This window comes from Microtus ochrogaster, unplaced genomic scaffold, assembly GCF_000317375.1.
Source record: "Microtus ochrogaster isolate Prairie Vole_2 unplaced genomic scaffold, MicOch1.0 UNK4, whole genome shotgun sequence".
Lineage (NCBI taxonomy): Eukaryota > Metazoa > Chordata > Mammalia > Rodentia > Cricetidae > Microtus > Microtus ochrogaster.
The window spans coordinates 13,299,772-13,322,666 of record NW_004949102.1 but is presented as its reverse complement, the minus strand read 5'-3'; the positions used below and the strand labels follow the sequence as shown (position 1 = coordinate 13,322,666).

General features: G+C 40.3%; 1 protein-coding gene across 1 annotated transcript in view; it reads left to right on the top strand.

Annotated features, from left to right (window-relative positions):
- The window catches only part of Ptn (pleiotrophin), an 84,755-nt gene that overhangs the window by 55,950 nt on the left and 5,910 nt on the right, over window positions 1–22,895 (top strand). Inside the window, exons 2-4 of the mRNA XM_005365827.3 lie at window positions 10,263–10,379; window positions 11,263–11,436; window positions 13,962–14,123. Of these exons, the coding sequence (XP_005365884.1) occupies window positions 10,265–10,379; window positions 11,263–11,436; window positions 13,962–14,123 (451 nt within the window). The 5' untranslated portion in view covers window positions 10,263–10,264. The remainder of the gene's footprint in view (window positions 1–10,262; window positions 10,380–11,262; window positions 11,437–13,961; window positions 14,124–22,895) is intronic.

Genomic DNA, 22,895 nt, shown 5'->3' with positions numbered 1-22,895 from the left:
ATGAGAAAGGTCACTCCAATCTCCCATAATGAGACAAGGCCAATAACAAACTAGATTTTTAAAGTCATAAACACTTGATTTTCTAAAAGCACTTTTATATCAGTTCTGGTCATTGCCTCAGTCTCCTGTAGGCGACTTAGTCTCTGCTCTGTGCTGCTTCCTACGCTGCATGGCTAAACATCTTGCAAATACCATCTCTATGCATTGATTCTGTGGCCCTTCTGCCTCAAGTTCCCCTTATTTCCTTCCTTCTTCATGGAGAAGGTTGAAACGTCTATAGGTTTCCAAAATAAGTATGTAAGTAAATATGTAAATCAATAAACAAAATGTCCTAGTTCTCTCCCACCCTCCATTCTCCCGAGCAAGGTGACTACTTGGGCCAGGGGACTCAGAGAGGACAGTTCATACATTTACTACTGGGGGACACGACATTCATTCAATTCTTTTTTCTCCTCACCTTACAGGGCTATTTAAGAGGACTCTGCCTCCTAGTCACTGTTCATATCTCACATAGCACACGCCCACTTTATATAGAGGTTATGAGAACTGGAAGTGTCCAAACTATCACACGCTCTGGCAGCTGCAACTATGCCACTGAAATGGTTATGTCTGAGAGTTGCATGTTGTTAGGACATGGGTCATATAAAATTAAATGAATGCCGTCTTTTATCAATCTGATTGGTCTGCTCATCATTACAGTGGGCATTGACTGTTGGACTCATCTCTATGCTGTGTGTTCTGTGCTCATACTTCGGACACTTTCTTTCAAGACTTAGTGTTTGCATAAGGAGGTCCAAGAAGGTTGGCGGAAGTGATGACTTAGTGATATTATAAGCCGGATATGTGACTTTATGAGATGGCACGACTCCAAGGAAATGGCCAGATCTTTTTACATTAGGCCAGTGTGAAGTTATTTAAAATAAAAATGAAGGTTTTTTATTAAAAATATAGGAAGAAAGTAATCAAAGAATAAGAAAAAACATAACCCAAACTATAGAATTTCCTTTAGAAACCAGTTCTCATATATAAAATTGGAAGCCACAAAATCACTACTGTTCAGTAAATTCGGAAAGCATAAAGGTAAAAAAAGGGTGTTATGTTTGTCAAAGAGATCTTTGACTTAGAATAAACTAGTCCCAACAAGATTCTGCACTCCCAAGTACAGTGAGGAAAAAGGAATTAATTTTTCTTTTTTCTTTTTTAAAAAATACCAGGTTCTCTGGCCTTTAACAAAGGCAAAAATATATCTAAAACAGCATATATTTTAGCTCCACTAATAGAAAAAAATGCTGTTGTCTGCACACCCCCAAGATGTGTTCTTATGTTTCTATCTACTTCTACCTGCAGACTTCAGTGTGACTTCTATGGCCAGCATGTGTTACAATTCTACACAGCGTGGCCTCTGAATATAGACATATAATTAGCAAACAAGAATAAAGGTTTAGTAAGCCAAGAAGTTAATTTCTGTATTATAGAAAAACAAATCCAGGTGAGGAAATGTGTTTGTGTGTGTGTGCGTAGATGCATGATCAGTTGTCACAGTGGGTAGCTGGTTGTTTTCCTACTTTATTTATTTTATTTATAAGTTCATTTATAAGTTGCATTCTGTTTACTTAAATGTGTTGCTTCCTAAATCGAATAGTTGTGAAAGATCCTGGCATTTTCTTACCAGTTCTTCCTCTTCCATTTCACTGAATTTATAAAATGTGACGATGGCATTCAGGATTTGCTTGTGATCCGAGTCTCTAAACTGAACATGGACCAGAGAAAAAACAAGATGATCTTGGCAAAGTCTTCAGAGACGTGAACTTGTTGGGATTCGACCATCCAAGATGATAAAATTTAGCCAGAGAGAGAGATTTGGGGAAGATTTCCTATCACATGAAGCAGCACAAGCTGGCATTGGCAAATGAAAACATTTCAGGGTTAAAGAAGTGTAATATTTCTCTGTGGCTAAAGAAGCATAGATTGGTAAGGTGAGAGAGGACCACGTGAGAGGCGCTCTCAAGAGAGAAGCTTTAGAGCTGGCCTGGAAAACTTTGTTTCTGATGAAGTTAGAGTAAAAGAAAACCAGAGAGGTAGGATGGTGATTCAGGAGACAGGATAAAGGAGTTTGCATTGCCATCCTGGCCAGGCAACATTCAGTATCCATTACAGGAGAAGCCTGATAATGGAGTCAGCTAAAGACAAACTGTAAGAAGACAGCAGTGTAATACAGAAGAATACAGAGGAGAGAGATACTGTGTGTCTGCTGTATTACAATGTATTGGGAGACACTATCAGGAGACAAGAACACATGTCTGCTACTCCAGACAGGGAGCCAACAACAGATTCATGTAAGAATACCGGCAAAGTCAGCTTGGGGAACCAATTAAACTTAATTGGGATAACTTACAGAAGTATGGGTGATCTGTTACTGACAGGAGCAAAAATGTGTTCAAAGACAAACCAAAAGTTGTCGCCGTGAAGACAGGAAACCTGTACTGCACTGTGTGGCTTTATAAGCGTGAGAGTGTCGTTTCAAGTTACTTAGATTGACCTGAGCCTTTTCTAAGCAACTGGACTGATTTACCTCATCCAGGCTTCTCTGCTTGTTTTGGAGGCTTCTAAGTCAGCACTGCTGGTCTCTGTTTCCTTCGGGTGGCTTGGCTGGTCTCACTCAGAGGGTATTTCCAGCAATCCTTACTTGTAGCGCACCACGCCCATCTGCGCTCTATGCGCTATCATACAGATCGTGAACCAGGCAAGGGGCTGGAGATTGAAACGCACAAAGACTCACAGATAGAGACTTGGGTCATCTTTGAAACAGGAATGCTCCAAGAATGCCCCCTTGATTGTGTACAAGAGCCGCTTATATAGGGATCCGTAACTGGTAGCCACGCCCCAGCCAAACCCACCAGAAACCACTGTCCTGCCATCAGGAACTCCTGAGGGTCTCGTGCTCAGAGCAGCTGCAGTCTGCCTCAGAGCAGAGGAAAACAAGTTGTTCACAAGAAATTCAAAATCTGGGGGTTCACTGCTCCCAACACTTACTGCTTTGTAATGACTTGGTGAGGGTAGAGTCTAGTGTTCCTTGTCAGTTTCAGGGACTTCCTGAAACCTATTAAGTGTTTACTTTTTGAGCTTGAGGATTTTCTCTGCAGAATGGACTGTTTGGTCTCCCTTTAGAACAGCAGTTCTCAACCTGTGGGTCATTTCTCCTTTGAGAATCACATATCAGATATCTTGTGCATTGGATATTTGCATTACTATTCATAACAGTAAATTACAGTTATGATGTAACAATGAAATAATGTTTTAGTAGGGGTCACCACAACATGAGGAACCATGTTAAAGGGTCACTACATTAGGAAGGTTGAGAGCCACTGCTCTGTGCTATTAATTGCTCTTGTACTTAATTGCAGTAGATAACCATTAAAATGCTCATGAAGAAACTAGAACATTCTATAACCTTGAAATTAAATTTCTAATTTGTTTTGATTATATATATTAAAGCAGTAAAGAAATAATGCAGATAATTTGAGCCATTTAACTAGTTTGATCTACCACTAATTAACAAGTACATCTAGATACCAGTCATGTTATAAAGGAAATAGCAAATATTATCAGATATACTCATTTGTCTTGAGTTCTTGTAGAGAACTTGTTTTCCCTTCCTTATTGTTGCATGGGTTTTGTGTACTGAGAGCTCAATTTGACAAAGACAGAAATTTTCAAGAAACTTACACACTTTGTAAAGATTTATAAGGGCCAGAACTGAAAGGCTACATGTTTTTCACCAAAATAGATTTATTAGTATATTACCAAGCCAGAACACATCAGAGAAATCCCTGGGGTATTTTGTATCAATAAGTACATGGTTGTCCTTAGTTTTTCTTTAAGAAGGTAAATATTACTTAGATGAATATTAAGTTTTGTTTGTTTTAATTTTGAATTGTTAAGTTGTTTATGTTTGACTAGCTGTCTACTAGTGAACTAAGTAGTTGATGTTAAACTTAAGGAAACCGAGTGATTCAGAGATTTCAGTAGAGTCAGAAGAACAAGGTCAAACAGGAGACATAAATGGCTAATTACTGAATTCTAGAAGTCATTCTGGGAAGGGCTCTATATCCAGTTGCTAATTTTTATCTGGACAGAGGAATAGTGATTTCTACCTAAAAATATAATTACCAAAATCCAGAGTGTGGGGTGTATTGATTAAATGGTTTGTATTTTCTAAAAATGTAAAAAGCAAGAACTAGAAGTCAGTGGAGGTTGGTTATTATTTATGTTAAAAGCAAGCCAAAAAGCATTTAGATGTTTTTAAGTAGGTAAGTCTAAAACATATTTAAATAAAACCCTCAAAAAATACAAGAAAAGAATTTCTCTGTGAGTTACTTGTTGAGAGATGAGCTGTGTCTGGGACAAGGAATGTGCAAAGTCCCTCGCCAAGACCTCTATTTTTATAAAGATTCACTCAGGTAGTCTGTGTCTTTGCATGATTTTTAGTGTCTTATGTTTCATTTTACAAGCTTAAAAATACTATTTATTTTGTTTTATTTTTTTATTGATTTTATTGAGCTATAAATTTTTCTCTGTTCCCCTCCCTGCCTCTTCAACCCTCTCCCATGGTCCCCATGATTCTAATTTATTCAGGAGATCTTGTCTTTTACTACTTCCCATGTAGATAAGATCCATGTATATATGGTCCTCATTGTTGTCTAGGTTCTCTGGGATTGTGATTTGTAGGCTTGTTTTCTTTGCTTTATGTTTAAAAACCACTTATGAGTGAGTACTTATGATAATTGTCTTTCTGGGTCTGGGTTAGCTCACTCAATATGATGTTTTCTAGCTCCATCCATTTGCCTGCAAATTTCAAGATGTCATTACTTTTCTCTGCTGTGTAGTACTCCATTGCATAACTGTACCACATTTTCCTTATCTATTCTTCAGTGGAGGGGCGTTCAGGTTGTTTCCAGGTTTCAGCTATGACAAACAAAGCTGCTATGAACATAGTTGAGCACATGTGGATTGAAAAAAATAATATTTCATAGGCACTAAAGAAAGTAAAGCACAAAATGTCTAGTATGTTCTAGTGTTGTGAATGGATGCAAATGCATTTTTAGGCATGCTGATCAGTCTTCCTTATGATACACTTCTGGAGAGAGCTATAATTGTTTCCAGCCCATTGTCAATGTATTATATATCCAGTGGTTCAAACAGCTAAGATATTATTTTAGCTTAATTTCCCCCCATTTTAAGCTATATTTCTGTGACTTTTTCAAGATCAAAGTTTTAGGAGCAACTTCTAAGCACGGGGGGCTCTCTTTGTCTTATCTACTTCAAATAAAAAGATGGAAGAGGATATTTTTCCATGTGGAAGGGCATAGAGTATAATTGTAAATGGAGTTGATTTTCCTCACTTCACACAGCTGAATTGCAGTGACATTGTCACTAATTTTCAACACTGGGCTCGGGACTCAAAGGGTATACTGTGAGTTGTTTCTTGAATTTGTATTGTGCTTCCAAAAGTAAAGGCAGAATGAATCTGTGTCCTGAAAAGACTAATGGAGCCTTTAGCTGATTTTAATTAAATAATTTCTCTGTCTTGTGACATTTTGCTTTGATATAAAACAAAAACTCCAAGTTTGATATTTGTTATATTTCTTCAATAAAAAGATTTGTGTTGTCAAACTTTTCAACACTGAAAAACAGTCCCATAGTTTAAAGAAGCAAGGGTTTCTATTGGCTCACAGTACCAACTAGTTTAGTCTGTGTTGGCTGACTCCACTGTTTTGAGGGCAAGGTGACCCAGAATATTGTAGGAGATGTCTGTTGGCTCATCTCACCAAGGTGGGGAAGCAGACAGAAGTAACAAAAGGGGGTGGGGTGAGACATGCCCTCAGTGACCTACTGCCTGAGCCAGCCTCCATCTTCTACAGCTCTGCTGTCTCTAATGCTATTCAGATTTCTAATTCATCCGTGGATTCAATCACTGATAAAGGCGGAGCCTTCTAACAGTCCACTCACTTCCTCAAAGCCCGACTTGCTAAGTTTGGGGATCAAGCTCCTAATTCTCAAATGACACTTTCTGTGCCAACCAAAGAGTGGTAGAGGTAAGCCAAGGTGAAAATGTAATTCCTTGTTATCTTCATGTCTGCACCCTGTAGCTTTTGTGAGAAGTGTCCCTAGCGGTTACCAGCCCTACAGCGCACTCCCACTCTTTTGATAGCAAAACCAGTTCAGTGGGTTGTGATGTTCTGATTTTGTGCAACGACAGAAAATGATCAGTGGTAGTATTAAAGTTTGAATAAAAAATTCTGCCTCCAGGCGGATCTCTGTGAGTTCGAGACCAGCTCGGTCTACAGAGCTAGTTCCAGGACAGGCTCCAAAGCCACAGAGAAACTCTGCCTCGAAAAACAAAAACAAAAACAAACAAACAAAAAAAAAATTCTGCCTCCAGATACTATATTCGTCTTTCTAAATAGGACAGGCAGTGACAGTTTCCAGGATCCTTGTCTGTGTTTACACCAGGAATTGCCATTTTCAAAATCTTAGACCCTACTCCAATGCTTTAGGAAGGAGGAAGTTCCTACACATTCTAGCCAGCCCTGAAGTGTAACAAGTGAATGCTTTTCTCCAGTTAGTTCCTCTATTTGTCATTGAATTTCAGGTTTCTTTGACATAACTCAACAGTATGCACTATATCCCAGATTCCATCTGTGGTAGTTTCCAATTTGTTAAACCCAGTGAATTATGTCTGTCAGGTCAAATACAATAAAGATGGCAGAAGGTGGTAAGAAATAAAGAAATTCCTCAAAAGAACTCAGCCAATTTAGTAAGTTTTCTTCTTCCATTGTGTCTTTTTCTCAGTGTGAAGAATAATTAGCCACTTCCCTAATTGCTCTGTGTGTCTGAGGGGGGCTTGTTCTTACTTCTATGTTCATCTGGTACCCAGCATGTTGGAGAACAAGCAAAATTAAACTCTATGCATGGAAAGCATGAGCTTTTCTGCGATGCTGAGGATAAATAGGCAAATATTAAGACAGCACATGCAAGCTGCTATCTGCACACATATATATCACTCACAGATTGATTGGACCAGGGAGGTGCCAGAAAGTTAGCTGAGTGTTGTTTGGAGCACTCAAACGGTGTTAAATACTGTTTGGTCCACTTGGGTAATTTTAATCAGTACATTTCTTTCTCTTCTTTTAAATTTTTACTCTTTTTATAGTCCCATAAAAACTGAGATATTAAAATATTGGTTTAATCAGAATGACTTCTGACCTTACTGGGGGCATCACCACCCCATTGCCTGGTCAGCCTCCAAAGCTATACAAAAAAAAAACCCTACCTTGAAAAACTGAAAAAAAAAGGGGGTAATTTGCAGGTAATTTTCACACATCAAAGCGAAATCTATGTTGAAGTCAAAATTGAAAATCCCGAATGAAAGAGAAATTAACTCTTTATTAAAATTAACTTTTATGAATTTTCAAGTTTCACCACAGTTCTTAGGGACTTAAAGAAAGTAGTTAGTCAGCCTTTGGAAAAAGCTGGGCTTGTAGTCCTTCATGCCTAATCATTTTAAATGGTATTTGTCCTAGGAAATAGTACATCACATAGTTGCACAGAGAACTCATCTCTGAGAACTCCGATAAGCTTGCAAATCAGTGAGTCTAGGTTGGTTTCCTGTCTAATCACGAGATGAGGACTCACCTCAGGTTTGCTGGGGACATTTCAGTGAGACCATCATGAGAATGCAGCTTTAGGAAGAGCAAAGCTGCCAATAGTGGATTATGGATGGGGATGGGAATGGCGCTGAGTAGCTAAGCAGAGTTCATCTCTTTTTTGAAATATACTTTATTGTTTTTAACTGAGCTATACATTTTTTCTCACTCCTGTTCCTTTATCCCCTCTCTCCTTCCACCCTCCTCTTCTGCACTCCATGCTCCCAATTTACTCAGAAGATCTTGGTTTTTTTCTCCTTCCTACTTGCGTTTATGTATTTCTGTCTTAGGGTCTTCTTTGTTGTCTAGATTCTCTGGGGTTGTGGGCTGTAGGCTAAAAGCCACTTGAAAGTGAATATATATTATATTTATCTTTCTAGGTATGTATTATCTCACTTTGTATTTTTTTTTAGTTCTGTCCATTTGCTTGCAAATTTCAAGATATTATATTTTTTTTACCACTGAGTAATATTCCATTATGTAAATGTACCAAATTTTCTTTATCTATTTTTTTTCAGTCGAAGGGCATCTAGATTGTTTTCAGGTTCTGGCTATTACAAATAATGCTGCCATGAAGATGGTTGAGCAAATATCCTTGTGGTATGATTGAGCATTCTTTGGTTATATGCCTAAGAGTGATATTGCTGGGTCTTGAGGCAGATTGATTCCTAGTTTTCTGAGAAACTGCCATACTGAATTCCAAAACAGCTGTACAAGTTTGCACCCCCACCAGTAATAGGGGAGTGTTCCCCTTACTCTACATCCTTTCCAGCATAAGTTGTCATCAATATTTTTGATCTTGGCCATTCTTAGAGGTTTAAGATGGAATTTCAGAGTTGTTTTGATTTGCATTTCTCTGATGGTTAAGGATGTTAAGCATTTCCTTAAGTGTCATTCGGCCATTTGAGATTCTTCTGTTGAGAGTTTTCTGTTCAGGTCTGTAGCCCACTTTTTATTGGATTATTTGTTCTTTTGATGTCTAGTTTCTCAGTTCTTTGTATATTTTGGAGATCAGCCCTCTGTCTGATGTGGGATTGGTGAAGATCTTTTCTCATTCTGTAGGCTGCTGGTTTGTTTTGTTGACTGTGTTCTTTGCTTCACAGAAACTTTTCAGTCTCAAGAGGTCCCATTTATTAATTGTTTCTCTCAGTGTTTGTACTACTGGGGTTGTATTTAGGAAGTAGTCTCCTGTGCCAATGCTTCCCACTTTCCCTTTTATGGGGTTTTGTGTGGTTGGTTTTATGTTGAGATCTTTGATCCATTTGGATTGAGTGTTGTACATGGAAACAAAGTTCATGTTTTAAATGATAAAGTGATAAAAATGTTAATTTTTGTTTGGAGGTAAAATATGTTTATTCATACTACCGAAACCAGTCATTGATAGCAAGGAAAATGTAACACTAATAAGTGACAATTCTAATGTATGAAAATTGATACATAGTAATCATGGTATCAATTTTTAGATATTTATGAATTGTAAAAGCAAGTTTCATGATAGAGTGATCACCAACACACAGGTGTGTACACATGCACACATTACGCACATGAACACACGTAAGTGCACACATAAAGGATTGGTCTTATTCACTGAAGAGATTATAAAATCATTAAAAACTAATCTCTTGCTAGTTTTGGTATAAAAGAAAATAACACAGACTAATAATAACCAAAGATTATTTCTACACTTTCATTTGATCTATACAACACCATTAACAGTCAATGGAAGTAAATGACTATCAAGCAAGTTTCTGTAGTCAATGGCTTCCTCAAGGGTGTTTCAGCAATATAAAATCTTGGCGGAAGGTTACCACAAGTGTCTTTAAGTATAACAGGGGTCTTTCTAGTGTTATCTAGGGATTTTGGTTTATGTGAAATGAGGGGTATTTCAACTTCTGAGCAAGAATAATCACTGTTCATCAGGTCTGAGGGTTTAGTGGTTCTTGAGTAAAGTCTATTTGTAACTTTTTAGTATCATAGCATGCCTGCACTATTTCTGTGATTCACTCTAAAAAATAATGGGATGATATTATGTTTGAAACAAACATGTATAAATAAGAATCAGAGATGCTGCTCACTGGCAATTGTATCTAAACATAAAAAATCACTCAGTACATTACTGTGAGCTATCATTTGCCGTGGACACACTGAAGAACCCTGTGACTGCAGTGCGATGGATGCTTCCAGGAACCTCCAGGCATCCTGAAGATGACTGGAGTTGTTATTACCAAGTGATGCCAGCAGCAAGATGAATTGTAGGAATCTGCTCAAAATCAGTCTTTAAGATTCTCTTGCTTACATTACCCCAGGGGCATACATAACAAATAGCTGTGAAATCTGATACGGTGAGTGGTTGAATATTGTCAATGGCCGTGTGACTTATTGCTTTCTGTAGCTGTTGGGGAAAATGATAAAATTCCACTTGCAATAATCAATACAGTTTTCCTAAATCCCAGTGCTCCAGAAGCTTCAGGGAAGGTGTTTGCTTCATCATAGAGCTGAATCTTCAGCCTGACTTAGGTTGAAATCACCTTCTTCCTTTTTTCTCCTCCTTCCCAGAAATGTCGTCCCAACAGTACCAGCAGCAACGTCGAAAATTCGCAGCTGCCTTCTTGGCATTCATCTTCATCTTGGCAGCTGTGGACACTGTTGAGGCTGGGAAGAAAGAGAAACCAGGTAAGTAGTGGAGTCGCAGAGAGACGCTTCCTCCGATGGTAACCGCGCACCCAACCACCTGCTTCTGGTCTTTTCCACCATTTCCAAATTCCTTTTAATTATTTAGGAAAACCCTACTTGAGACTTGTTTTATATTGCCCCACTTTACTTCTGAATGCACAAGCCCTGCATAGTCACGAGTGGGCTGTGATTTTGGGGTGTATAATGGAACCATCCCACATTTCCATTATGCCTTTCTATCTACAGAACAAAACCAGATCATCAATTTTCAATGAAATTGTTAGTGTGACTGCTAGTACTTCTAATAGACCTTTCCTCTTCATTTTCAAACTTTTTATAAACTGCTTGAGATTTTTATTTTTACAAAAATATTTTCTTCTTTTTGTAATTTCATACTTTCAAAGGTTTTCCTCAAAATTACACAAATCTTCAGATTGCATCTGGCGCAAGTGTGTTAGTTAGCTGTTCATTGCTGCATTCAAACCCTTGAGATGTGAGGTTAAGAGGAAGATGCCTTTATTTCACTTAGGGCTTCAGAGGTGTCCGTCCATCACAACTCACAGCATCGTGGTCAGGAAGCAGGCAGGAAGGCAATGCCTTCACTGAGAAGCATTTGTTTCTAAAAAAGAAATGTTAGCAATTCACTTAGAATAGTCTCCATCACTCACATGATTTAGTAGTATTAGTTCTGCCCCCACGCCCGTGTTTTCTTCATCTCTTCCCTAAACCATGCATTGATTTGATCATTGAGAAGACATATGTCCTATTCCCGCTGTCTTCGTGGACAATGCAGATAAAGATAAAACACATAACTTCACGATCGGGGTGCTGAGGAGTTCGGGACATTTCTGCATGGTGATTGCTTTCATGTCCTTCCTTGCAGAGAAAAAGGTGAAAAAATCTGACTGTGGAGAATGGCAGTGGAGCGTGTGTGTCCCCACCAGTGGAGACTGCGGATTGGGCACCCGCGAGGGCACTCGCACTGGCGCCGAGTGCAAGCAGACTATGAAGACGCAGAGATGTAAGATCCCTTGCAACTGGAAGAAGCAGTTTGGAGGTCAGTCTCACCCCGTGCTCCTATCGCTTTAGTCTACTAGTGTGAAAGTCTTTTGGAATATTTCTATCAAATTTATTTTTAAGGCCAGTTCACATTTATGGTAAATTAAATACATTATTGTCTTAGACAAAAGGTGACCAGAGAGCTTGCCTCTCAGATTCATCACTTAGTGATATTAGGAGATGGGTTTTGGCTGTCTTTGTTTGTATTTCTCCTGTACATCATACGATAATTAGCAACACCCTTGTCATCTACCAGTTTTGTTTTTTTTTTTTACAGAAAAACTAGCCAAATGTCATTTGGTAGTCAAAACTATTTGTAGTTAAGAATCATTGCTTATACAGGCACAAAACACGCCCTGGTGCCCTCCCAAAAGTGGTCCTGTTCGGTCATCACTTTCTACTTTTCCTTTTTGGTGTTCTGATAGATCTGCTTGAGACAAGTTCTCTCAACACTTTCAGCTTTATTTCAATATTCAATATTTCCATCCTTAACCCATTATTCAACATTTACATCTTTAACCATACATATCCATCTACGCACATGTGTGTGTTTTGTGTTGTGTAGTGTTCATGTGCACTTGTGTGTTTGTGAGTGCATATTTGTCCAGATCACATGTGTGAATGCCAGAGGTTGATGCTGTGTGTCTTCCTCTGTTGCTCTTATCTGCATTTTCTGAGGCTGGGTCTCTTGTTGAATCTGGAACTCAGTGATTCCACTAAGCTTGCCACAGAGATCCCTGTCTCTGACTTCAGAACACTGGGATTACAGCTGGGTTGTTACCTCTGCCCAGCTTTTTATGTGGATTCTGGGGGCCAAGACTCTGATTCTCATGTGTGTGTGAGGCAAGCCCTTTATCCACTGAGTTATCTTCACAGTGTTCCTATGCCAATTCAAAAATCCAAATGGCTTTCTCTTCTGCATCACACACTTTGTGTTTTTTCCTGACCACCATGGGACATAATGACCATGGTGTCCTACCTGTGCCTTACAGAAACACACTGTAGCTGAAATGCGAGTAAAGACGGAGGATGCATGTGTGTGCATGTACCCTGACTTCTGTAACTTTAGAGCACGTTTTTATGAATGGCATTAACTGCCACGATGACAATAGAGTTCACATAAATTAGACTTTAACTAGTATGGGCCACTGCTAAGACTCACTTATAAAAAGTATGCGGGATGTGTCTTAAAGGATTCATATCATGAACATCTATTTAAATCTCAAAAATCAATATAGAATCAAAGCAAGCAAGCAAACCAACAGCCCTAACTATCCAGGAAGATAGTAAATATCAACACACACGTTTTCTCAGGAGACATACAACAATGAATAGACACCCGGAAAGATAGTCCATTTTTCTGTCCCATTAAGGGAAGAAAGATTGGAACCCTGGTGACATATTACTATGTGCCCATCAGAATGGCTGGAGTAGAACATTATGATACCGAATGCCAGTGAAGATGCAGAGATGCTAGGGCCTGTCTTTACAGAAATGAAGAATGGCACAGCCATCCTAAAAAAAGAATTTTACTTTTTAGAGGTGTTGCTTGTTCTATGTTTGTATGAAATTGAACATGAGTTGCGCTTACCATGGAACTCAGAAGTTTCTTGGGCTTTTTATTCCAGATGGGGGGAAAACATTTTCACAAAACCTCTTCCATGAATATATAACATTTGCATATGTTATATATGCATATATGTATATTTTGGACAAACTATAGATGCAGTCCAGGCATCTTTCAGCTTGTGAAGGTATAAATAAACTTTGATATATCTGTTTCATAGAAGGTTACTCAGCTGTATAAAAGTAGATACTGTTGATTCACTTGAGTTGATCACCAGAAACGTACGCTAAGTAAAGAAATAGCCAGTCTCAGAGCCAGAGAAGATGCTCAGTTGTTAGGAACACCTGTTGCTCTTGCAGTGACCTGAGTTCATTTCCCACCACCACCGTATGGTGGCTCACAACCATTAGCTATTCCAGTTCAAGAGGCTTGTACACTATCTTCTAACTTCTGTGGCTGCCAGAGCAGCCAAACATACCAGGTTACACAGCTTAAAATCTCATCTCCAGAATGAAATGATCTGGAGAAGAGAGTTGTGATTGTAAGGAGTGTAAAAGGTAAGAGGACTGTGACTCTATATGAGGTGACAGTGGGCCCCTTGCACTGGGACTTGTAATGGGTGTACATACCCATTGATGGTGTTTATCACGTGCATTTACATGGATAGAGCTAGACATGTTCATGCATAGGAAACTGAAGAAATCTGCCTACACTCTTGAAAATGCATCAATTCCCATTTTACAGGATAGGTCCACAGTTATTCAAAATGTCAAAGCTGTGGCGGGGGGGCAGGGATTGGGCGAAAAGTATATGGAATGTCCCTGTGCTGTTTCTTAATAACTGCCTGAGAGTGTACAATGGCTTAAATCCAAAATCTGGACATCAAAATTGCACCTTTATTATCACCTCAGTAAGCTCTCTTAATGATTTTTCTTTCATCTTGTCATGCTTTGTAGCTGAGTGCAAATACCAGTTCCAGGCCTGGGGAGAATGTGACCTGAATACCGCCCTGAAGACCAGAACTGGAAGTCTGAAACGAGCTCTTCACAACGCCGACTGCCAGAAGACAGTCACCATCTCCAAGCCCTGCGGCAAACTCACCAAGCCCAAGCCTCAAGGTAAGAGGTTGCCACTCTGACAGCTTTCATAGACTGGGAGATGCAGATGAAACCCAAATATTCCAGGAGAGAGTGTTAGGACAATGACTGAAAAATGCCCACTTGTGAGTTCCACAGCATACTCTCCGTAGATAGTCCCCGAGTTCAAACTGATGTTCTCTGCAGACGTGAACACCTCGGGGGTTAGGAACTGAACAGGAATACAACTGAATGCCTCAGCAACCCATGCCAGTTAAGATGGCTGTTGAACGGATTACATCTGTCTCAGTTTTCAAATTGAGACAAGATAAATAAACTCACAGGGTTCGTAATGCAGAGAACTTTCAATCAGGCCACTCTCAGATTATCTACAATGTAATTTTCACAGACTCAGGAAAGACATGGTACCTATTTCTTCCCTCTACTATGTGAGATGATAGCCTTTATGTCTTGGACTTATTTCAGAGCCTTTAAATGCTTGAGGTGCTTCAGCCTCCACACCCATTCATCACAGAATTTTAAAACTGTGCAGTTACTTGTTCCCAGAATGCCAGGCTCTGCATTAATGGTGGAGATGGGAAAGCAGAACCATATAGCCGTGGTTTCATGCAGATGGAAGGCCGGCCGGAGGAAGCCCAGGAGGTGGTCAATCCTTTCATTTCATGGCTAGATGGACTGAATTCTGTTTACCCCAAATCTGTATTTCCAAGTATTACCCCCACCCCAGTATCTCAGAGTGTGACTTTATTTAGAAGTATGGACTTTCAAGAGGTAAGTAAGTTCAAATGAGGTCACAGGAATGGGACCAAATCCAATATGGTCGATGTTATAATAAGAGGAGATTAGAAAGCAGATACATAGAGAGGGAGGGCCATGTGAGGACGTGGTGGGAGGTGCGGAGTGCCAGCCACAGAGAGAAGTCTCACAGAAAACCAGGCCAGTCCAACACTTTGATCTCAGGCTTCCAGTTCCAGAATGGCGAGAGAGTACATGCCTATTATGTAAGCTACCTGTGCTGTGCGTGGTGCTTCATGCGGCTCCCACAGACAATTCATGCTGCAAGCTTCAATGAAATCCAAATGAAAATACCCCCTTGACCTCTCCTTGCACTTGACTCTCAAAATACACTTGAAAATTCATCCCGCTGGATTCATTGGAGAAATCCAGATAAATGCTGGTGATTAGCCAAAGTAAGAAAAAAGAAATCCCCCAGAAACCGAAGACGGCTGGTGCTTTATACTGATGACCAGAGAGGGTTCTTTCCACGTGCCAAGGTTTCCATCATTTGATGCAGTTGGCAATGGCAAGGGCTACCTCCAAGTTCAGGACAGCTAGGTACTCTAGGACCTCAGATGCTAGAGTTGAGGTTTGACTGCCTTCCAGGGGAGTGTCTACCAACTCTCTACCTGTTGCTTATCTAGACAATGCCAGATTTAAAAACAAACAAACAAAAAAAAAATAGGAGCCATTTTCAGAAAGGGAAGTTCATAGAGTCAGTCTTCAGACTGACTTATTTTAAAGTGGTAGTTGAACCCAAACCTACAGCATCCATAGAGAATTGCAAGGGAGAAAAACGTAAGGAGTTGCATGTTTCCATGCTGCTTCTCAAGTAACGGTGGCTAGATACTCTAGCTTCCTTCTGCACATCTTCTGCCTCGAGGCAGCTCATTTGCTTCAGGTTGCTGGAAAAGCAGGTGGGACCAAGTGAGAACCTCCATGGCCATTATCACGCCTGTTTCCCCTCTCTCACTTTGCTCTTTGTACTGTACAGACATTATGTCATAAGGGCCCATGCAACCTTATTAGAGAGGAGACAAATACTGGATACTGCGCTTGACCGGTGGTGTATCTCTCACAAATGACATGGTCAAGATTTGGCAAGCTCTGCATGCATAACTCCCTCTTCTGCCTGCTCATACATTATGGAAACTACGTTAATATAAACTAAGCTCTGGAGCTTTGTAAAGCCCTGTGTCAGTGGGCTGAATGGGAGACGATATCTGCCCTTCCACACCCAGACATTGTTTCTAAGAGTCTCTATGGCTTGTAATCCACAGAGCAGGCAATCAGGCCTTCCTCAGATGGACACGGGAGATATTGCTCCATGCTGCCTCCCATCTTGTCAACTCATAAAACTTTTATCACGAGGTATTTTATTCTTCAGTCTAGACGTATTAAATGGCAGAGCTTCTGGGAAGTTGCCTAGTATCTGATCTAGGCTTGGTGTAATAAATAAATACAGCAATAATTTGATGGCTCAGCCACAGCCATCCTGCCTGGTGTCTAAAAGCATAGCCTGAAGTCTAGCTTTGCTCTTGTCTTCTGGATACATTTTCTTTTCTTTATACACGAGACCAACCTGAATGAAACTTTTTAATAGCTTTCAGACTTTCCAAAATAAATAATGTATGATATTGTGGTCTTGAGGAAAACCAACAATCATTAAAACATGTTTAATTATTTCAAATACTTGAGTCTCTGAGGTTATAGCTTGATTCTTTGTTTTCCCAGTCTTTAGTTCTTTCACCAAACACATGGCCAGGCTTAGTTTTTGAGTTTTATGTTGTTTTTTTTTTTTTTGCAATCTCCTTTGCTTCTTCTTCCATCCTCCATCCCTCCCTCTTTCTTTCCTTTCTCTCCCCTTTCTCTTCTCTTTCTTTCTTTCTTTCTTTCTTTCTTTCTTTCTTTCTTTCTTCATTTCTTTCTTACAGTTTAGTTCAGAAAACACTCAGGTTAATATGAAGACTATGTAATTAAATTTCAGAATGGAATATAGTTGTTGGTAGAACTTTGAATACTCATGACTAATTTGAAGAAAACCTGGAAAATGTCTTTGAGACTTTAATGCTGCTAATAAGGTAAAAGATTAGAGTAGCTGATAAGAAAATAAAGGAACCTATAGTGTCTAGAGTTCCTAACAAAACAATTGCAAAACTGCTAACTAGACCACTCAGGCAAAAATTTTGTTAAAATTCATTCCAGTACATTCTGTCAATGCAGCCTTTCAAAATGTAGAATGGGTACTTGCTGCTGCTTTTTTAATATTATGCAAATTCTACCCTTCAGGCTAAGCCCACAATCTCAATGACATAGGGTATCGTCTTAAATCTCTTAAATGTGGATTCCCACATTTGCCTGTGGGAAACACTCTTAATCCAAAGAGAACGTCAGCATTGTATACTCAAAAGAGAGGGGTAACAAAGGGATATATTTGGCACATCAAGTGGGCATAGTTTTCCTAGGGGTCCATCCAGGCAGTGTTGCTCTTAAGATGGGCAGATAAAAATCAGAACTTACTTAATTATTGCCAGCCTAGCAGTGACAATTAAGGGAATAAATATATTGGAGACTACAACTTTTATTTGCTTAGGAAAGAAAAGAGTTTTAATCAAGTTTAATTTAATCAGGAAAACCCTGTATTGGCTACTGATTGTAGGTGTATTAAGCTCCACACCAGTTGGCTAAGCAGAAGGAAGTCTATTCAAGGGCATTATATAGTTCAAAGACTCTCCGGGAGCCCAGTGGATCTGGCCTGGACCGTGCAAGGCCAGTAACAATACAGCCAAAGGCAAAAGATCCAGTAAAAATATCTAACTACCCCACAAGGAATTGTTCTAGCAAAATCTCTTCCACTGAAAGTACACCCTACTCAGCGCATGCAATGTAATGACTCAAAGCCTGAAAATCTGAGTAGCTTGTTTACCAAATCGGACCCTTCTACCTCCACCACTCGTGTGTGTGTGTGTGTGTGTGTGTGTGTGAAGCATCCAATATCTCCAAATTTGGTAACTATTGTGTGTTTCTCATGTATCGTTTATACCTCCATATCTCATTTGAACATACTTGCTTGATAAATATTAGATCTAACTCAGAATCTTGATGCAAGGGAACCTGGGAAATATATTTGGCTCTTTAGATTCTATCTGTCAGCACAGGACAGCCTGCTGCAAGGGTCTTGATTTAGTATTTAGTGGACTGATCTTTCAGATTGGGAAGGAGTGTTGCAATGTATTAGGGCATGTATAATTAACTGGAACCGTTCTCTTTGTGTAGTAGAGGAGGCATTGCTACAATTCCAAGAAGACAGCATTGCCTAGGGAGGTTTTATTCAAGACAATGGACATATTTACAATAGAGTTAGGTCTCTTCTTGAAACAATCATTATTTTTCTCCATGGAGCTAATTGAGCTGTTTTAACAGTGAGGAAAATAAGAGTCCCCCTATGCAGATGGTTCTGTAGAAAGAACCACAGCAAAGACCTCAGGAAATTTTCTGAATCTTATATTTCAAGGGTCCCCTTAAATGATTGGGTCACTGGGAAGTTAGAAAATGACTGCGATGAGCAAGGGGCCTGGGAGGGACCCCCTGTGGGGAACCATGGTACTACCACCAGCCTCATCTTTGTGAGTGGTTCAGCCCATGACAGAGGCATCAACCTCTAACCAGCACAGGCATGCACGTGGGGCCTGGGCATGGGGTTTATGTGGGAACTTCAGTGAGCTATGGATTTTCTGAATTTTGTCTTAAATGACAGCTGATTTTAAAATTAGAAGCATTCGTGGTATCTTGAAGTTCATTTAGAGCTTGCTTAGTTGGCGGGGTGACCACTGACTTTTGAGTTTGTCTGGCACCTGGGGCTTGTCCAAAATGTGCCTGGGATGGTCCAGGGCAGGAGCACGAAGTTAGATGTCTGTCCTGCAGCTAGCTGAGGAAATGAGTGAAAGTTAGTCTGCTCGCTCTGTTCCAATCTACAATCTGCTACCAGGTGCTTGCTGACTTTCTCCACTCATGATAATACCCATTCTTTTCCCTAGCTATTTCTAAAAGTTTTCCATCTCATTGCTCTGTCTGGGACAGCTGCCTAGCTTTCTCTTAGGTTTGATGATTCATCTCTACAGATGAAAAGAATGGCCACAGTCAAAGAGCCAGGCTCCGCTGCGTGCTGTGTGCAGCTTTTGGCAGCTGACTATTGAATGGGAAAATGGGTCAGTAAAGTGATATTCCCAGCATTCTCCATTCTCTTTCCACTAAATAGATTTCTTTTGTTTGTTCTTTTGAAGATAAAAGAAGTTCCTCAACATTTTCCCCCATTTTGGAGGTGGGGGGTGGGCTCTGTCATCCAGCAGGAAGAGGCATCGCTGCACGGAGCATATAGACTTTCCTAGGCTCTGGACTTTTAACCATGTGGAGAGATTATATAGGGCAGAGTCCCTGCAGGATGGCTCAGGACCTGCCTCAGCCACTGAGACTCTGACTGGAGAAGGGAGGTGCTGATGACTTTTGTTCTTCCATTTCTGTAGGAAAGGCAGCATGGGGTACACGGTAGGACATCCATGCTTCTTGGTCAGAGAGAAGCCCTCTTTCTCAGACTGCACTCAGATTTTCATCTGTTGCTATTCTGCTTGAGGAAATGTTTGATAGCACCTATATTTTTATTTCCCGCTTACAATATCGTACCCAAAGCAAGATCTGACTCTGTTCCTTTCGAGTCAGAGTGATGTGTTTTGCCTTCCACACTGCTGACAGTAAATACAACAGAGCCATGTTGTTAAGATGAAATGGAGACACATTGTACATATATACGAAATTCCCCCCAAATAAATGAAGAATATTACTAATAAAGAAAAATGAAAATGAGGACCATAGGTAATGTGCTTGATAAGTGTGCAAGAAATTTGAAATTATTTTCTTGTTTTCTACATCCTGTTGATGTAGGTACTTTCAGTGTTTTTGTTCTGTTTTGTCTTCTTTCCTTCCCTTCTCTTCCCTTCCCTTCCCTTCCCCTTCCTTCCTTCCTTCTTTCCTTCCTTCCTTCCTTCCTTCCTTCCTTCCTTCCTTCTTTTCTTTTTTTTTTAAAGCAACTTCCCACACTGTAGGTTAGGCTGGCTTAGAAGTCACGGCATAGCTCAGGTTGATGCTGAATGCACAATTCTCCTGCTTCACCTTTCTTAGCAGTAGTATTACATGTGCACCACCATGGCCAATGGTGAGGTAGGTATTCACACCTCTGATAGAAGAAGACCTGTGGTGATTGTAGTAGGAACTAGCCATGAGTTACTTGTGCACTTCACAGCTTAGTGTAGCGTATATGCACTACCACAAAACAGGCAGAAAGCTCTGAAGTATGTCCTGCAACTTCTGGTTTCATAGATTGGAAGCCAAAGCGTTAGAGAAGCTGGGCACTCAGTAGGAGTCCATCCTAACAAGCAGAGTCGTGGACTTGGACACGTGGCCACAGTCTGAGTCTGGATCTTCTGCATCACATATAGCCTTTGCCCATGTAGATATAGAAGTCACAGATCCTATGTAAGGAAGTTAATGAGTTCCAGACTCATCCTGAATCTTTACCAGCCTTCAGGAGGATGATCCTGCCTGGACTGTACCTGGTCTCTGCTCTACACATTGTCCATGCTCTCTACACCAGTGAAGGCAAGCATCCAAACTTCAGGAGCTGGGTGAATGGGACCTGGTTGGAGTGAACAGGCACAAGAATGGATGATCTATGCAGTTACATTCTTGCCTGGCTCACTGGGGCTTGCTGCTCCTACACTGACTTCCTTTATCTGCTGGGACCTTGTCCACCAAAAAAGAATTTCTTGGGTGTTTAGATCTTGTCATTAGGCAAGAACTTCTCATCCTACTGCCAAGGCAGACGTAAGAACAAGGAACTATAAATATTTGTGGGGCTTACCTCACTCTATGTCTGCTTGCATCTCCCTGGGTAAATTCCACACTTCAGAGGCTCATTAGCTGCTCACACAGAACACAGGTCTGTAATAATTAGAGCTAAGGAAGGCAGCACAATCAAACAACATTCACACTGATTACTTTTTGGGCTGAAGATTCTGGGTTTTCCCTCCCAGGAAGTCTTTGTGATTCTGTCTTCTAATTTCTCAGTCAAGAATTACTTCTTATGTTCTCTGTAGTTATTATCATCTCTCGAGCATCATAATGGTAGTTTAGTTATCGGATACTTGTTGTATAGCCTTATGCTAATTTATTGGCCTAGCTTGTTTCCCTTAATCCTTACAACAGCTAATAGGTGTTTGATCACATTTTAGAGTCTAGGAATTACAATTCATAAAAGTTCACCTTGCCAGTAAATGGCCAAGCTGGAAACAGAGATTGATATTTCCATACCAAAGACTTCCAGAAGAGTATATGAATTATAAAAATAAAATTGATGATTTGTTTTGTTTGTGATAATTTAAAACATGCAGTCATATAAATATATGTGGGGTCATTTATGGATGAGTCCTATTAGACAGTTTCTGGCTTAAGTTTCTCTTTGTATAGTAATTGCATTGAAACCAAATGAGAGCTTTAAGTACTGTATGTATCCAACTAAGATCCTACAATAAGGGCACAGTTTTTTTTAAAATTAGGAATAGTAGATCAAGTCACTCTGTCATACCAGTGGCCTCCCAAACAGAACCAGATCATCTTGATTCTGCTTTGAGCATCGTGGAGGCTCTGGTGCCTCTCTGTGTGAGAGGCACAGCGGTCCAGGTAACAAGAGCTGTCAGGAGGGACTTGTCCCTGCTCCCAGCAGTCCCTCTCAGTTCTGCACTGATGCAAAGCTGGCGGGAGCCCACAGGGAAATCAAAGCAGACTGCCTGGGGCTCAGGACGCAGAGGTAGTGAAAGGAAAGAAAATAAACAAAGCCTTTTTCTAGAAGAATAAACAATATTCATAGGAAAACTCATCAGAAATCCAAAGGCTGGGTGCAGGTAAAAGTGTTCCTAGGCTCCTGCGTAGGCATACAGGCTAAGTCTGGAGAAAATTTTCACAGATTAAAGTGTTCCTAGTATTCAGTCTTAGGAGACTTTCAAAATATGTTTATTTTTCTAAAAAAATAAATAGAAGCTCCTTATTTCCTAGCTTTCATCTAGACACCAAAGAATAATAAATTCAGCTGCTATGAAAGCTACTGGCAGACTGAGAAAGACTGAGGGAGAGTGATGAAGGCCTAGTACTGACTGTGCTACAGACGGGTACCCGAGTCTCCTCTGCTTGGCAGCAGGAGTACCACCAGCATGGAGATACGGGAGCGGGACTGATGCTGTGTGTGTTTGTGTGACCGTCATCGAACATCAAATCGGACATAAGTTCTCTAGTGTTAATATGGATAGTCAGACAATGTGACTGTGACATTTTCATTCATGACATTGTACTTTGCTGACTTGACCTCTCATCACTCTCCCGTGTCCCCTTTAACCTTTCTGGTCACCTTCCTCTCTCAGATAGTCTCCTTTTTGCTTTTATGTTCTGTGTCTGTCATACACCTACATGTGCAGATCTAGATTCTACCTATGACAGAATATGTGCAACGGTCCTCATTCCCCCTCTTCTTTGTATTTTAACATGTGTATATGTGCGTGTGTACATGGTGGATGGGGGTTGAAGTTGGCTGTCTTCTTCATTAGCTTCTCCACCTTGCCTGTTGAGACAAGATCACTCACTGAACCAGGATCACCGATTTGGCTAGGCTGGCTGGGTAATGACCCTCTATGTTTTGCCTGTCTCTCTCTCTCTCTCTCTCTCTCTCTCTCTCTCTCTCTCTCTCTCTCTCTCTCATTACTGAAGCTGGGGTTGCAGACACGCCCTTCAGAGTCCATCCTAGAAAAGCTTGTCCTTTTACATAGGTTCTTGTGATTCAAGCTCCAGTCCTCATTCTCTTGCAACAAGCACCTTGCCTACTGATCCACCTTCTCAGCCCCCACCTCTTTGTCCTCGGTGTCAATAAGATACATTTAAAAATATTCTCTTCTTCTGTAGGATGAATGAAAAAGG